Raw genomic sequence first — 18,566 nt, forward strand, 5'->3', positions numbered from 1 at the left:
GACCATGTACAAAGTGCCTAGCGTAGCACAGAAGAACCCAATCCGGGGTAGGTTTTTCATGTGACCCTTGTTTGGCGCCCAACGGGGAGGGAATCATGGAGGACGTGTCGTCCACCACACAACCCTTACCCTGCCCCACAGACTCATCAGTGCCTGCACCACCCAGGCATCCTGGAATGAATTATAGCAGAGACTGTTAGCCAGGCCTTCTCATCCAACATCAGTGCCTAACCTCACAAATGCGCTTCTGGAAGAATGGTGAAACATTCCCATAGACACACTCCTAAACCTTGTGGACAGCCTTCCCAGAAGAGTTGAAGCTGTTATAGCTGCAAAGGATGGGCCAACTCAATATTGAACCCTATGGACTAAGACTGGGATGTCATAAGGGTCCCTTCACATGGGTTTTCTGGCCGGCAGACTCCGTTTTGCTCAGCGGGGGATCGATCCACCGATCCCCGCTGAGCAGGCGGATGACTAGTCCGTCTCCGCTCACTGTGCTGAGACGGATCTGTCAGATCCCCACTCTCCTCTATGGGAGATCAGAGGAAAATGGACCGCCTGTCCTCATCCGATCCTATCCAATCCGATCCTCCAGACGGATGGAAAATAGGGTTTCCACCCATCTGGATTTCACGGACAGGATCGGATCGGATCAGATAGCAGCGGGTGTCAGCAAACACGTCACCGCTGACATAGGCTGCTCCATAGTTCTGCATGGAGCATCCAATCAGGCCTGCCAGGCGGACCTGATCGGGAAGCTTGTGTGAAAGGGGCCTAAAAGTTCATGTGTGTGTAAAGGCAGGCATCCCAATACTTTTGGCAATATAGTGTATATGACATAAACATGTATTTTTATACTTTACAGGTTCCTCCCAATCAACAAAGCACTTTATAGAAGTACATTATGAAAAGCTAATTCAAAATGTGACCAATGTGAAAAAAGTTCTAGATAAACTCAAAGCAATCGATCTCCTGGACGATGAACAGTGTGATATTGTGATCTCTAAAGGAATATCCCAGGACCAGATGAGAGAGCTACTCAGGATTGCCAGAGGTTTTGGAGATGATGGGAAGAACAAGCTACTCCATGCTCTAGAGGAAACCAATGGGCAACTGATTGAAAGTTTAAATACATAATACATTTGTGAAAATTCCTGAATTTTTTTTTTTCTTTTTTTATTGAGAGAGATCCAACACCATAGATTCTCATTAACTTTATAAACTAACATGAAAAAACAATTTGAGCTTATTTGCCATTCAAATTTATGTTAATGCATAGACTTTTGTATCCCCAGACCATAAACCCATTTAACCACTTGCCGACCGCCGCACGACTATCTACGTCGGTGGTCAGCCCCTCACAGGCAAAGTGACGTAGGGCTACGTTGCTTGCTTGTGAGGGTCTAGGGAGCGAGCGTGCGCCGCCGGAGGCGCGCTCCCGCTCCCGCGTGGTCACGGACCCCCCCGCGCGTGTGACCGGCGGACCCGATGTCCGCCGGCCACTCTGCGATCGGCGGGGGAGAGGGAGAAAGTCAGGCAGCTTGTGTAAACAAGCTGCCTGTCATTCTCCCCTCTGTATGAGAGCTGATCATATGGATCTACTATGTAGATCCGTTGATCACTCTGCATACAGTTGAAGCCACAGCCAATCACAGTTAGAATCACGCCCCTAGGGACACACACAGCCCCTCCCTCTCAAATAAAGTTAACCCCTTCACTACCAGTGTATTTTTACAGTAACAGTGCATATATATAGCACTGATTACTGTAGAAATGTCACTGGTAACCCCAAAAGTGTCAAAAATGTCAGTCAAGGGTCCGATCTGTCCGCCGCAATGTCGCAGTACCGCAAAAAAAATCGCAGATCGCCGCCATTACGCGTTAAAAAAAAAACAACAAAAATGACAAAAATCTTTCCCTTTGTTAGTAAACGCAATAACTTTTGCGCAAACCAATCAAAATACGCTTTTTGCGATTTTTTTTACCAAACATAGGTAGCATAAAACAAATTGGCCGAAAATATTAAAAAATTTTGATTTTTACATTTTTTTTGGGGGGAATTTCATATAAAAAAAAGGGAAAAATATTGCTATTTTTGCAAAATTTACGCTCTTTTTTTGTTTATAGCGCGTGATCAAAAAATCGCACAGGTGATCAAATACCGCCAAAAGAAAGCTCTGTTTATGGGAAAAAAAGGACGCCAAATTCGTTTAGGTACAGCGTCACACGACCGCGCAATTGTCATTTAAAGTCACGCAGTGCCGAATCGCAAAATACCCCCTGGTCGTTTAGCAGCCAAATCCTCCGGGGCTTAAGTGGTTAAGTAAATAGCAGACACAAAAAGAAAAAAAAGAGGAGAAAAGGACAGAAAAAAAAAAATTCTGAATTTTATTTCATTTTAGGATTGCGGACAGAATCATATAATTTCACTTTAGGTCTGGGCCAACTGTGCATCCAGAACAGCTGGTTTATAGCAAGGATGCATCTAATAATAAGTGCTCATTATTCCAAAGAGCATACAATTGGGTCAGACCATCATCCGTGCAGCTCATGGAAACCATGCCTTCTATGGAGTTTGGGGAACAATAAGACAGTCTAACCCACACAGGTTATGTCAAATGGACCTAAAGGAACCCAAACCTCCCTCAATATACCAACCTGAAGCACAGTAAAGTCTTCCCGTACCAGAAGATATCTCCATATGTAGAAGCAAAGTTGGCCTAAAGACAAAAAGAAAAGAAATCTTGACATTCAACTCGCTATCCTAAACTGAGAATTTAACCCTTTCATTTTTGGATATTAAAGCGGAGTTCCACCCTGGATTTTTTTTTTTTTTTTTTAATACCCCCGGGACAGTCAGGGCTAGTGCATTCCACAATGGCTAGCCTCTGATCTGTCCCGGGTTGCACTTACCTGTTAGGACAAATACTTACCTTGCAAACGTCTTGTCCAGCGCTGCCATCTCAGATGTGGGCAGCTTGAAGCCAGCGCGTCCTCTTCGGCGTCTTCTTCCGCCTTCTTTGGTCCCACGATGCTCTGCGCCGGCCCCGACGTCACTTCCGGGTCGCGCGCGTCATCCCTCCACAGCTTCTGGGCATGCCCAGAAGCTGTTTAGAAGGGGATGACGCGCGCGACCCGGAACTGACGTCGGGGCCGGTGCAGGCGCAATGATTCCTGGGAGCGATGACGTCCAGCTCCCAGGAATCATTGCAGAGCCAGGAAGTGACGACGGGCCGCGGCCGAGGAAGGAGGAAGAAGGAAGTAAGGTAAGTATATTTTCTTCGCTACGAGGTAAGTAAAAAAAAAAAAATATGCGATTATCCATTTCTTTTTCAGGTGACCCGGAGCGAGAAGATGGAGGTAAGTATAAAAATAGGGTGGAACTCCACTTTAAATTATATTTCAAGGATAAAAAGGAGCTGAATAAGTGGCTGTGATATATTTCAACATTTCAGATAAATCTGACCAACCACTCTTAGATATACAATGAATTGAGGAAAAGAGAACTTTCACAGACATATGATACGAATATACCGTAAACATATATATGTTTTAACCACTTTACCACCGGAGGATTTTGCTATCTTACGTCCAGGCCACTTTTTGCGATTCGACACTGTGTGACTTTAACGGACAATTGCGCGGTCGTGCGACGCTGTACCCAAACGGAATTTACGTCCTTTTTTTCCCACAAACAGAGATTTCTTTTGGTGGTATTTGATCACCTGTGCGATTTTTTGATCATGCGCTATAAACAAAATAGAGCGTCAATTTTGCAAAAATAACAATATTTTTCACATTTTGTTATATGAAATTATTACCGTATTTTCCGGCGTATAAGACGACCCCCCTAATTTTCATCTACCGGTAATACTTATACTTAGGTTACCTTGGAGATATTATACTCGGCGTATAAGACGACCCCCCATTTTTGGGGGATTTTTTTGAGGTTCAAAAGTAGTCTTATACGCCAGAAAATACAGTATATACAAAAAAAAAAAATGTAAAAATCAAAATTTTTGAACATTTTAGGCCAATTTGTTTTCTGCCACATATTTTTGGTAAAAAAAAAAAATCGCAATAAGCGTATTTTGATTGGTTTGCGCAAAAGTTATTGCGTTTACTAACTAAAGGAAAGATTTCTGTCATTTTTGGTGTTTTTTTTTTTTAACGAGTAATGGCGGCGACCTGCGATTTTTTTTGCGGGAGTGCGACATTGCGGCAGACAGATTGGACCCTTGACTGACATTTTTGACACTTTTGGGGGACCAGTGACATTACTACAGTAATCAGTGCTATAAATATGCACTGTTACTGTAATAATGACACTGGCAGGGAAGGGGTTAATTTTTATTGGTGATCAAGGGGTTAAGTGTGCCTGGTGCTTACTAACGTGTGTGGGGGGAGGAGACTGAGTGACACAGGGACAGATCGCATGTTCAGCTATGCTGAACCCTGCAATCTGACCCTGCCTGTCACTGAGGAGATCCGCCCGCTCTGTTTACACAAGCAGGCAGATCTCCACACTAGATCCCCGACGATCAGGGAAGATACCTGAAGATCTTGCAGAATCTGACACTTCCGGATGTGTCAATTTCCTGGTCCCCCCACTGCTCTCAATGGTTCAGTCCCTCAGTCCCTCCATTATTACTGTATCCTGTAGAGCTGTGGGGGCTGGAGGAAGAAACCACAGCACACAGCAGGGGACCAGGAAAGTGTCAGATTCTGCAAGATCTTCAGCTGCTGGTTTCTCTTCACTACTGTAGAGATTAGTGGTTGGGCAATGGGAACGATGAGTATTCAATTCCTTCTTTACAGAAAGGTATAGACATATTACACAGAGCTGTACATGACATAACAAAGGGTGCAATTTACAAAGGACAAATACAAGTCCAAAAGCATAAAATGAGAATATAAGAAGATCTTGTCTGAAGGAGATTACAATCTAAGAGACGAGGTCGGGGAAACTTTAGATATAGTGGCTAAGGGTTTGTACATGGTCAGTGAATGGCCGCGTGTCCTTTTAAATTCTCTTTCACTGAAACGTTTGTTCAGTTCTTTCAGGGAGCCCTTCATTGTACAGTTTCATCTTAGGGATAGAGAAGTTTTAGTAATGGTAATGTAATTAATAAAAAATGCTACCAATAAAACATTTTTTTTTACTTTTTAAAACACATTTGTATATAATTAGTACAATATATAAACCATGAACATTTAAAGAAATGTTATGGATGTATTTATTGTTTCTATACGGGTATAAGTTTTTATACAATACGATTATATTTTACAAACCGCATTTATACCTCAAATCTTGATTGTAACAGTGGTAATAAGACTGGATTTAATAAAGATGTGAAATATTTCATTTATTGTTCCTTTCTTCAATGTTTTATGTTATTACTCATTGTTGTAAAATCATAACAAATATATATTTAAATTGAATATCAAGACACATTTTTTAAAATGACTTTTGGATAGAATGGAAATTGGGTAAAACTCCTGTCAGTATTGTTCTCAGTTTGGGCAAATTTCCCGTTGAATTATATCTAAAGGATTTTTTTAAAATTCCATAATAAACTCCATAATAGGTTTTTAGATACAAAATAGCATATCCAGGACATACATCTAGCAGTGATACAGCCAACAACCAATAAAAAGGAGGTATGTTACATATAAAGAAGCAAAGGTAAACAAACACAGAAAAACTAGAAAAGAAACTTCAAAAGATCTAGGTTCCAAAACAGTTTTACTGTCCTCTAGAGGGCCATCTATATCTAGGGGAAAATCAGTCAATTGTCAATCAGAAAGGTCTGTCAAAGACCCCTGCTGTCCTCTTTTGAGCCACGGGTATCAAATGTGAGAAGGGGGCCTCCGGGGATGGTATCCAAATTGCTTTTTGTAATGGGAAGGATCTGCCATAAGTAAGTCCAGAAGGGTCTAGGTGACAAAAAGAAAGAGAAGGGAAAAAGAGAAAAGAGGAGGAAAAAGAAGGAGGAGTAGGTTAGAGAAGAGAAGGGGAGCCCTCTTCATGCCCCCCCCCCCCACATTCTCATATCATATTGCAACCCATAATGAATGGAAGTTGTCTAACTACCGCCCATACTGAGATAATGTCCTAAAGATAGGACCATATGTGTCTCTATCAATCATTCACGTGTTTGTTTATTGGTTGAACTAGATTGACTTGTGTCTTTTTTCAGCCAAACTATGTAACTAACTATATCAGTTGCAAGAACCCCTTAAGCTTACAAAAAGAGGGTCTCCAAGAAGTGCATTCCAACAGGTCCGGGTTTGCGTAAATGTACTCATCGTGTCCTGTGATGTGAATTAGCTCTTCAATTTCCACAATATGAGCTACTCTGCAGAACCATTCTGTCATAGAGGGAACATGGTTTAATCTCCAATGTACCGGAATGCAAAGTCTGGCTGCACTGATCACATGCATCCAGGGCCGGCCTTTGTGGAGTGCGAGCTGTGCCGGCGCACAGGGCGCCATGGGCAACAGGGGGCGCTGTGCAGCCATCACAGCTCGCAGATGATCAGGCCGCACAGCGGGAGGTAAGCAGTGGCCGCGGCCTGTGTTAACCCTGTCCAGGCCCCTTACCTCCCGCCGTGCGGCTGTGCCTCGGTCTCCTAGCTGCAGGGCTGAGCTGTTTACCTCACACAGCTCAGCCTCATATCCACCGCCGCTGACAGATCCCTCCTCTCCTCTGCAGGGATGCCAGAGGAGAGATCGTCAGCTCCTTCTCCTCCCGCATCTTCTCCTCCTCCTCCCGCCACTTCTCTCCTGGGTCTGCCCCACCCACACTCCCCGGGGATGGGTTGGCGGGAAGCTTAAAGAAAAAAAGGAAAGCTGCAGACAGCGTGAGCCTCTATACTGAGGTAAGTAAGGTCTCTCTCCTGCAAATGTAAGGGGGGCTTTGTGTGGGGGTCTCTGATGTAAGAGGGCTCTGTGTGGGGGGTCTCTGATGTATGGTGGGGCTCTGTGAGGGGGGTCTCTGATGTAAGGGGGGCTTTGTGTGGGGGGTCTCTGATGTAATCAGGGGCTCTGTGGGGGTCTCAAATGTAAGGGGGTCTGTGATGTAAGGGGGGCTCTGTGAGGGGGTCTTTGATGTAAGGGGGGCTCTGTGTGGGGGTCTCTGATGTAAGGGGGCTCTGTGTGGGGGGGTCTCTGATGTGGGGGGTCTCTGATGTAAGGGGGGCTCTGTGTGGGGGGTCTCTGATGTAAGGGGGCTCTGTGGGGGTCTCTAATGTAAGGGGGTCTGTGACGTAAGGGGGCTCTGTGAGGGTCTCTGATGTAAGGGGGGCCTCTGTGAGGGTCTTTAAAGTAAGGGGGCTCTGTGAGGGTCTCTGAAGTAAGGGGGGCTCTGTGAGGGTCTCTGATGTAAGGGGGGGCTCTGTGAGGGTCTATCTGATGTAAGGGGGCCTCTGTGAGGGTCTGTGATGTAAGGGGGGCTCTGTGGGGGGTCTCTGATGTAAGAGGGGATCTCTAATGTAAGGGGGGCTAAGTTATTAGTGATAACAAAAAAAGTAAAGTCAAAGCGCGCGGGGGGCGTCACAGGATTAGCTTGCACAGGGCGCCTGAACACCTGAGGTCGGCCCTGCATGCATCACCACTGATTTATTGTAAAGATTGGTGTAGATTGTAGAATAATGCAAAAGAAATTGTAGGGAAAAGGTAGAGACCTTCACTGTTGTGGCATGCACTGCTTTCCAAACTTGTGGAACAGAACCACCAAATGTGGAATAATGTGCTTTCCTCAGTGCTGGGACAAGGTCATCCAATGCCCAGGGCGAAGGTGGCCAACTGCGCCCCCCCCTCAGGTCGATCAACAGGTCCCGGTCATGAATCATTGGCTGGGATCTGCTGACAGTCTACTGCTGTGTCAAATCACAGGGGAGTAGGTGGGCGTGGGTGTTCTATCAAAATAGCGCTACCTATCAGATTCTGCAACCGGAAGTGACGTTCTGCCAAAAACAACTTACTGCGCATGCGCCATGCGTTCCAACATGGCCACTATGCATTCCAATAGGTTTCCTAATGTGACAGAACACGAAGCAGAGGCGGACATCTTCTTACACCCACACAAGTCTTGAATTGTACATTTATTCTAGCAGTAAAAAATACTGTCATAGCGTCTGTCACTCGCTATAGGTGTGTGCAAGTATACAGGGTGTGCTAGATCATCATACAGGTATACAATGCAAGATGTCATATAGAAAAATCAGACGTACATGTGTAGATTCCTCACCTTCCAAATAATCCTCCTTTACAAATAGCACCGGATCCTACACAGATAATACCTGACCCCCCTGTACACTTCTTCCCAAATACAACCCAGACCCCCTGATCCCCCTTCACAAAAACATTCCCCTCCTTCCATCCCAGATAAGATCAGATCCCTGTATCCACAGTCCTGGATAAAACCAGACTTCCTGTACCCTCCCACTAGAAGATAATACCAAAACGCCTGAAGCCCCTGTTCTTACATAACACCAGATCCCTGGACCCCTAAATTCCAGATAACACCAGACCTGCTGTATCTTCTACTCCTATAAAACACCAGACCCTTGTATCCTCCACTCTTAGATAACACCAGCCCCCCTATACCCCCACTCCTAGATAACACCAGCCCCCCTATACTCCCACTCCTAGATAACACCAGCCCCCCTATACTCCCACTCCTAGATAACACCAGACCTCTATGCCCCCCACCAGACCCCCTGGACTCCTAGATAATACATGACTCTCTGTACAGAGCCTCTGATCTCCTCTCCTGTGCCTGGGTCACCTGGAATCTTCTCCCCAGTGCAGGGCTCTTGTCTGATCTTCTCCCCAGAGCTGCAGGGTGGCATTGTGGGTCTCACCAGGGGCCGGGTTGGTCAGCAAGGGCTCAAAATGAACCACCAGCTGCTGGTTTGGTACTCAGCCCTCCTTCCTGATCATGAAGCTGATCACCTAGTCTCAGCTCAGTTCACTCATGACTGAGGATTATGGTTACAGGTGGCAAGGATCACATTGTTCTGCCCTCCCAGGAGGCTTCAGGAGGGTGACAAAGTCTGGGTTGCCATTAGTAACAAGGTCACTGTCACCTAGCAACTGCCGCTGTCCCAGCTTCACCTCCCACTTAAGGGTCAATCCGCTGATATAAGAAGATTATGATCTATTGGGGGATCTGTAAGTGGGGGTGCTGCTGATCTAATAGTTGGTTACTAACCATTATATCAGTAGTCAGCACCCCCCTTAGAGACCCCCATTAGCTCACAGTTCCCTTATGTCATTCCCCCTTCCTTAGAGACCTCCAGAGATCATAGAAATCCTAATAGAAGCACCCCCTGCCCTCTTTAGGATCTCCATTTGGACCATAGAGGCTTTCAATAGCATTATTCTACCTCACCCCATTATGCATACTCTCACTGTAACAGGCCATTCTGGTAGACAATTAACCTCTATTGTAGCCTCCCAGGAAATATGGAGCCTCCTTTGTGTTCTGTTATTAGACCGGCGGGAATCAAGTACTGCTGCAAGCGAGGTGTGTGTAAGAGTCGGAGCTGGGGGGTGGAGCTAAGAGGCGGAGCAGTTCTACAGATCATTTCCTCAGTGTGTGTGTGTGTGTACAGCGCCACTCCTCCTAGCAACCAAGAGGGTCATTGAGGTGGGCGGGGAGAGAGGAGGCGGGCAGAGAATTTGGAGAACTGAAGGCAGAAAGAACGCAAGCCGACAGGAATCTTCACTGTATTTTAATCACAATGCCGGACATTGATCCGGCACTGACTTCATCCCCAGGAGCCTCTCATGGGGCTCCCCACTGGTCCTGGGCACTCGGTCAGATGGATCAGTCCACCCAGGTATGAACTAACACACCAGGCGAGCGGGCGCTAATGGTTGTAACGAAGTAAGCCCTTCACTTCCCTCTCAGCGGAGATACCCGCCTGACAGGGAAGTGAAGAGCTCACTTTGTTGCAGCCATTAGCAGCCGCTCGCCCGCCCGGTGTGTTAGTCACACATACTTCACCTGCACTGCGCCCCCCTTCCTCCACTAAATTGTGCCACCCAGGGCACGAGCCCTTCCGCCCCCCCCCCCTTGTACCGGCCCTGGCTTTCCTCCATGCCACAGCGCAACAGCAATCTGATATTGCCATGGAAATTTTATGCAGAACTGTAGGCATCTTATACAAACGTGATTTAACCACTTCTGGACCGGAAGGATTTGCCCCCTTAATGACCAAGTCATATTTAGCAATTCGGCACTTCGTTACTTTAACAGACAATTGCGCGGTCGTGCGCCGCTGTACCAAAATAAAATTGATGTCCTTTTTTCCCACAACCAGAGCTTTCTTTTGGTGGTATTTGATCACCTGTGCGATTTTTATTTTTTGCGCTATAAACAAAAAAAGAGCAACAATTCTAAAAATTGTTTCACTTTCTGCTATATAACATTCCCCCCTCCTCCCCCCCCCCCCCCCGAAAAAAAATGTAAAAATCAAAATTTAACATTTTAGGCCAATTTGTTTTCTGCTACATATTTTTGGTAAAAAAAGAATTGCAATAAGCGTATTTTGATTGGTTTGCGCAAAAGTTATCGCGTCTACAAACTAGGGAAAGATTTATGTCATTTTTATTGTTTTTTTTTTTACTAGTAATGGCGGTGATCTGCGATTTTTAGCGGGACTGCGACATTGCGGCAGACAGATCGGACCCCGAACTGACATTTTTTACACTTTTGGGGATAGCAGTGACATTACTACAGTAATCAGTGCTAAAAAAATATGCACTGTTACTGTACTAATGACACTGGCAGGGAAGGGGTTAACCCAGGGGCGATCAAAGGGTTACATTTGTACCTAGGGGCATGTTTCTAACTGTATGGGGGAGGGGCTTGTGAAATGACCATAGAGACCTGTGATCCTATATAGAAGGAGCTCTGTGATCATTCCAGAGAGAAGAACGGTCAGCTGTGTTTACAACATCCGACCGCTCTTCTCTCTCAGCGGGGAGCGATCGCGGGTGTCAGGCGGCAATTGGAGCTGCCTGCCTCGTGCATCGGAGTCCCCTCTGCCGAGTGGGGGTGGCGCGCGCTCGCCCCCTAGCTGCAGGTGTACGACCGACATAGCCCTAGGGCCGCACTGCCGCAGTATATATGCTGTCGGCGGTCCGGGAGCGGTTAATCTCAAAGCCATTTTAATGGACAGAGACATTTTGGGAGCCTTTGGGAATGTAATTATTGACTGCCCCCAGTATTCCTCCATCAGATCCAGCCCTACTTCTCTTTCCCCAGCCATGCAATCTATGCCCAGCTTGGCTTACTACTCACCAAACTGAAAGAGATACAGCTGCAAGAAAAAGTATGTGAACCCTTTGGAATGATATGGATTTCTGCACAAATTGGTCATAAAATGTGATCTGATCATCATCTAAGTCACAACAATAGACAATCACAGTCTGCTTAAAGCAGAGTTCCACCTAAAACAAAACAAAATGCATAAAAATACCCCCGGGACAGTCAGGGCTAGTACATTCCACAATGGATAGCCTCTGATCTGTCGTGGGTTGCACTTACCTTTTAGAAGAAATACTTACCTTGAAAATGTCTTGTCCAGCGCTCCTATCTCAGGTGTGGGCAGTAGTGATGTCGCGAACATAAAATTTAATGTTCGCGAACGGCGAATGCGAACATCGGCAAATGTTTGCGAACCGGCGAACATTGCGAACCGCCATAGACTTCAATAGGCAGGCGAATTTTAAAACCCACAGGGACTCTTTCTGGCCACAATAGTGATGGAAGAGTTGTTTCAAGGGGACTAACGCCTGGACTGTGGCATGCCGGAGGGGGATCCATGGCAAAACTCCCATGGAAAATTACGTAGTTGACGCAGAGTCGGGTTTTATTCCATAAAGGGCATAAATCACCTAACATTCCTAAATTGTTTGGAATAATGTGTTTTAAAACATCCAGTGTGTGTATACGATCAGGTATGATGTTGTATCGATCAGGTAGTGTAAGGGTTACGCCCGCTTCACAGTGACAGACCAAACTCTGACAGACAAAACTCCCCGTTTAACACACCGCAAACATCCGCAAACAGACCAGAACCGACCAAAATGGGACAGGAACTGGGCTTTAAGGGTTAGGGTTAGGGTTAGGTTTAGTGTTAGGGGATAGGGTTAGGGTTATGGTGAGATACTTAGGGTTAGAGTTAGTAACCCTACTCCTATGCCTCTAACCCTAAACCTCTAACCCTAAGCACTAAAAATAACCCTAACCCTAGCCCTAACCCTAATTCTATTTTTTTTTTCTGGTTCTGGACATGCTACAGAGCTGACACTTCACAGGTACACTTTTTAGACCCCCCAGACACCAAATCACACAAAAAAGTTCTTAAAAATTGTCATTTTTGATAGAGAGCCAATTATTGGAAAAATTTAAAAAATAATAAAAATAAAAAAAAAAAAATTTCTTTGGATTTAGTGTCTGGGGGGTCTAAAAATGTACCTGTGAAGTTTCAGCTCTGTAGCATGTCCAGAACCAGAAAAAAAATAGGAATTAGGGTTAGGGCTAGGGTTAGGGGGTTAAGTTTAAGGTTAGAGGGTTAGGGTTAGGATTAGGGTTAGGGCTAGGGTTAGGTTTAGGGTTAGGGTTATTTTTATGGCTAGGCTTAGAGGGTTAGGGTTAAGGTTAGAGGTTTAGGGTTATGGTTAGAGGGTTATGGTTAGGTTTAGTGTTAGGGGATAGGGTTAGGGTTACAGTGAGATACTTAGGGTTAGAGTTAGTAACCCTACTCCTATGCCTCTAACCCTAACCGTCTAACCCTAAGCACTAAAAATAACCCTAACCTTAGCCCTGACCCTAACCCTAGCCCTAACCCTAATTCTAATTTTTTTTCTGGTTCTGGACATGCTACAGAGCTGAAACTTCACAGGTACACTTTTTAGACCCCCCAGACAATAAATCCAAATATTTTTTTTTTTTTTTTTTTTTTTTTTAATTTTTCCAATAATTTGCTCTCTATCAAAAATGAAAATTTTTAAGAACTTTATTTTGTGTGATTTAGTGTCTAGGGGGGTCTAAAACATGTACCTGTGAAGTTTCAGCTCTGTAGCATGTCCAGAACCAGAAAAAAAGATCATTTTTCAGTAGAGCAGGGATGGTGGGAACCCTCCTTTTACACCTATATGATCTTTTTTTTCTGGTTCTGGGCATGCTACAGAGCTGAAACTTCACAGGTACACTTTTTAGACCCCCCCCCCCCCCCAGACAATAAATCCAAAGTAAAATTTTTTTTTTTTTAATTTTTCCAATAATTGTCTCTTTATCAAAAATGACAATTTTTAAGAACTTTTTTTTTGTGTGATTTAGTGTCTGAGGGGTCTAAAAAGTGTACATGTGAAGTTTCAGCTCTGTAGCATGTCCAAAACCAGAAAAAAAGATAATTTTTCTGTAGAGCAGGGATGGTGGGAACCCCTTTTACACCTATATGATCTTTTTTTTTTTTGGTTCTGGGCATGCTACAGAGCTGAAACTTCACAGGTACACTTTTTAGACCCCCCCCCCTCCCGAACACTAATCCAAAAAAGTCATGCCTGCCTCCAAAAATGCCTGATAAATATATAGAAAAAAAATACTCAATTACCAGCCCTAGAAAGGGCTTTTGGGGACAATAGATATATATATATATATATATATATCCAAAAGAAAAAAACTCAAATACCAGCCCTAAGAAGGGCTTTTTGGGGTGCTGTCCTTACAGCAGGAGTGTACCAAGAACACTGACTAACAAGACCAGGAACACTGACTAACAACTGTCCCTAGCTATTAACAGCAGCAGAAGCAGCAGCACTTTCCCTGCTCTCACTACACACTGCTTCAGAAATGATCTAAGATGGATGCTGCCCTTGCTTATTTATAGGAGGTGGGAGGGTGTGGGAGGGAGGTATGCTGATTGGCCTGGAATGTGTCTGCTGACTGTGAGGTTCAGGGTCAAAGTTTGCCTCAATGATGATGTATAGGAGGCGGACCGAATATCGCATATGTTCGCCCACGGAGGCGAACGCGAACATGCGAAGTTCGCCGGGAACTGTTCGCCGGCGAACAGTTCGGGACATCTCTAGTGGGCAGCTGAAGCCAGCACGTCCTCTTCTGTCCTCTTTGGTCCCATGATGCACTGCACCGGCCCCGCCATCACTGCTGGGGCTGCAGCGGCATGCCCAGAAGCTGTTTAGCAAGGTCTGACGCGCCTGCACTGGAACTGACGTTCAGCTCCCATTAATCAATGCAAGACAGGAAGTGACGAGTCGCCGTGGCCGCCGAGGGAGGAAGAGGAAGTAAGGCAAGTATATTATCTTCTAAAACAAGGCAAGTAAAAAAAAAAAAATTGCGATTATCCATTTGTTTTTCAGGTGACCCGGAGCAAGAAGATGGACCGAAGTTACATTTTAGGGTGGAACTCCACTTTAAACTAATAACACACAAAGAATGAAATGTTGCCATGTTTTTATTGAACACACCATGTAAACATTCACAGTGCAGGTGGAAAAAGTATGTGAACCCCTAGACCAGGTATCCTCAAACTACGGCCCTCCAGCTGTTGCAGAACTATACATCCCATGAGGCATTGTAAACTCTGACATTTTACAGACATGACCAGGCATGATGGGAATTGTAGTTCCTGAACAACTGGAGGGCCATAGTTTGAAGACCCCTGCCCTAGACTAATGAAATCTCCAAGAGCTAATTGGAGTGAGATGTCAACCAACTGGAGTCCAATCAATGAGATGAGATTGGAGATGTTGGTTACAGCTGCCCTGCCCTATAAAAAACACACACCAGTTCTGGGTTTGCTTTTCACAAGAAGCATTGCCTGATGTGAATGATGCCTCGCACAAAAGAGCTCCCAGAAGACCGACGATTAAGAATTGTTGACTTGCATAAAGCTGGAAAGGGTCTCCAAAAGCCTCGCTGTTCATCAGTAGGGATGATCGAACTTTTGAAAAGTTCGGTTCGACCAGAACACCCGAACTTCACGAAAGTTCGGTTCGGATTTCAGAACCCCATTGAAATCAATGGGACCCGAACTTCTGTAATCAAAAAACACCATTTTTAAGCCCTAAAACCCAATAAATGCCCCTAAAAAGTGCCTAGGGTTCTGGGTCATGCCCCAGGGACTATTAATCACACAAAAAAAAGTTCTTAAAAATTGTCGTTTTTGATAGATAGCCAATTATTGAAAAAATTAAAAAAAAAAAAAGAGATTTCTTTGGATTTAGTGTCTGGGGGGTCTAAAAGTTGTACCTGTGAAGTTTCAGCTCTGTAGCATGTCCAGAACCAGAATTACAGCATACCAAACCTTCAAAAATGACTTTTTTGCTTAACCGCACCTTTCTTTTGCTCCTAATCAACGGCTCAGCCAATGTGTATGATGGGGACATAATGCAGTGCACTGGGAACAAGATTAGATTTTTTTTTGGAAAAAGGTGCTGTCTCTTTAAATGTGCATATAATTAACGGGTGTATTTCCACAATGGGGCTTTTATTACCAAATGTTTCAAGAAGTCCAAAGATGTATGTAATTGCACTTTATTTCATGTAAAATGGTGTTTGGTGCACTTTAACTTGAAATCTCACAAGAAACAGACATATATGCACGGATACATTGAGGGTTAGGGGTAGGGGCCACAAGGTAGTGCAGAGTGAACAAGATTAGAGATGTTTTGGATGAATAGTGTTGTCTCTTGACTTTGAATAGAAGTAAAGGATGCTTAAAAATTGGGCATTTGGTGGTGCGGACGATGCCTTGACACCATATCCCTATGAAAGTGCTGGTAATGAAAGCAATAATTGCCTTTGTAAGGAAAAAAATTACAATGATATGCATCTGTGTGACAGGTGCGCAAAAATTGTTGTTTGGGTGTTGGCGGAGCCATACCACTGTAAGCCCAAAGAGCTGGTGTTGAAGAAGGCGTAAAAATTATGAAGGTGTGCACCTGTGGAACAGGTGCGCAAACATGGTAGTTTTGGTGTTGGCGGAGCCTCCCCACCATAACCCCAAAGAGCTGGCTTTGAAGGAGGCCCAAAAATTGTAAAGGTGTGCACCTGTGGAACAGGTTCGCAAACATGGTAGTTTTTGTTTAGCATAGCCTCCCCACCTTAACCCCAAAGAGCTGGTGTTAAAGGAGGCCCAAAAATTGTAAAGGTGTGCACCTGTGGAACAGGTTCTCAAACATGGTAGTTTTTGTTTAGCATAGCCTCCCCACCTTAACCCCAAAGAGCTGGTGTTGAAGGAGGCCCAAAAATTGTAAAGGTGTGCACCTGTGGAACAGGTGCGCAAACATTGTCGTTTTTGTTTTAGCATAGCCTCCCCACCTTAACCCCAAAGAGCTGGTGTTGAAGGAGGCCCAAAAATTGTAAAGGTGTGCACCTGTGGAACAGGTTCGCAAACATGGTAGTTTTTGTTTAGCATAGCCTCCCCACCTTAACCCCAAAGAGCTGGTGTTGAAGGAGGCCCAAAAATTGTAAAGGTGTGCACCTGTGGAACAGGTGCGCAAACATTGTCGTTTTTGTGTTAGCATAGCCTCCCCACCTTAACCCCAAAGAGCTGGTGTTGAAGGAGGCCCAAAAATTGTAAAGGTGTGCACCTGTGGAACAGGTTCGCAAACATGGTAGTTTTTGTTTAGCATAGCCTCCCCACCTTAACCCCAAAGAGCTGGTGTTGAAGGAGGCCCAAAAATTGTAAAGGTGTGCACCTGTGGAACAGGTTCGCAAACATGGTAGTTTTTGTTTAGCATAGCCTCCCCACCTTAACCCCAAAGAGCTGGTGTTGAAGGAGGCCCAAAAATTGTAAAGGTGTGCACCTGTGGAACAGGTGCGCAAACATTGTCGTTTTCGTTTTAGCATAGCCTCCCCACCTTAACCCCAAAGAGCTGGCTTTGAAGGAGGCCCAAAAATTGTAAAGGTGTGCACCTGTGGAACAGGTGCGCAAACATTGTAGTTTTTGTTTTAGCATAGCCTCCCCACCTTAACCCCAAAGAGCTGGCGTTGAAGGAGGCCCAAAAATTGTAAAGGTGTGCACCTGTGGAACAGGTGCGCAAACATTGTAGTTTTTGTTTTAGCATAGCCTCCCCACCTTAACCCCAAAGAGCTGGTGTTGAAGGAGGCCCAAAAATTGTAAAGGTGTGCACCTGTGGAACAGGTGCGCAAACATTGTCGTTTTTGTTTTAGCATAGCCTCCCCACCTTAACCCCAAAGAGCTGGTGTTGAAGGAGGCCCAAAAATTGTAAAGGTGTGCACCTGTGGAACAGGTGCGCAAACATTGTAGTTTTTGTTTTAGCATAGCCTCCCCACCTTAACCCCAAAGAGCTGGCGTTGAAGGAGGCCCAAAAATTGTAAAGGTGTGCACCTGTGGAACAGGTGCGCAAACATTGTAGTTTTTGTTTTAGCATAGCCTCCCCACCTTAACCCCAAAGAGCTGGTGTTGAAGGAGGCCCAAAAATTGTAAAGGTGTGCACCTGTGGAACAGGTGCGCAAACATTGTCGTTTTTGTTTTAGCATAGCCTCCCCACCTTAACCCCAAAGAGCTGGTGTTGAAGGAGGCCCAAAAATTGTAAAGGTGTGCACCTGTGGAACAGGTGCGCAAACATTGTCGTTTTTGTTTTAGCATAGCCTCCCCACCTTAACCCCAAAGAGCTGGTGTTGAAGGAGGCCCAAAAATTGTAAAGGTGTGCACCTGTGGAACAGGTGCGCAAACATTGTCGTTTTTGTTTTAGAATAGCCTCCCCACCTTAACCCCAAAGAGCTGGTGTTGAAGGAGGCCCAAAAATTGTAAAGGTGTGCACCTGTGGAACAGGTGCGCAAACATTGTCGTTTTTGTTTTAGCATAGCCTCCCCACCTTAACCCCAAAGAGCTGGTGTTGAAGGAGGCCCAAAAATTGTAAAGGTGTGCACCTGTGGAACAGGTGCGCAAACATTGTTGTTTTTGTTTTAGCATAGCCTCCCCACCTTAACCCCAAAGAGCTGGTGTTGAAGGAGGCCCAAAAATTGTAAAGGTGTGCACCTGTGGAACAGGTGCGCAAACATTGTCGTTTTTGTTTTAGCATAGCCTCCCCACCTTAACCCCAAAGAGCTGGTGTTGAAGGAGGCCCAAAAATTGTAAAGGTGTGCACCTGTGGAACAGGTGCGCAAACATTGTCGTTTTTGTTTTAGCATAGCCTCCCCACCTTAACCCCAAAGAGCTGGTGTTAAAGGAGGCCCAAAAATTGTAAAGGTGTGCACCTGTGGAACAGGTGCGCAAACATTGTCGTTTTTGTTTTAGCATAGCCTCCCCACCTTAACCCCAAAGAGCTGGTGTTGAAGGAGGCCCAAAAATTGTAAAGGTGTGCACCTGTGGAACAGGTGCGCAAACATTGTCGTTTTTGTTTTAGTATAGCCTCCCCACCTTAACCCCAAAGAGCTGGTGTTGAAGGAGGCCCAAAAATTGTAAAGGTGTGCACCTGTGGAACAGGTGCGCAAACATTGTCGTTTTTGTTTTAGCATAGCCTCCCCACCTTAACCCCAAAGAGCTGGTGTTGA

General features: G+C 45.2%; 1 protein-coding gene across 1 annotated transcript in view; it reads left to right on the forward strand.

Moving 5' to 3' along the window:
• Positions 1 to 1,140, forward strand: part of LOC309556402 (NACHT, LRR and PYD domains-containing protein 3-like) — a gene marked incomplete at both ends in the record, with an annotated part of 545,473 nt that extends 544,333 nt beyond the window's left edge. Inside the window, one exon of the mRNA XM_082258866.1 lies at positions 869 to 1,140. Coding sequence (XP_082114992.1) covers positions 869 to 1,140 — 272 coding nt within the window. The remainder of the gene's footprint in view (positions 1 to 868) is intronic.
• Between the last annotated feature and the right edge of the window lie 17,426 nt (positions 1,141 to 18,566).

Source organism: Pelophylax lessonae (genome assembly GCF_965119305.1).
Source record: "Pelophylax lessonae genome assembly, chromosome: 5".
NCBI classification, from domain to species: domain Eukaryota; kingdom Metazoa; phylum Chordata; class Amphibia; order Anura; family Ranidae; genus Pelophylax; species Pelophylax lessonae.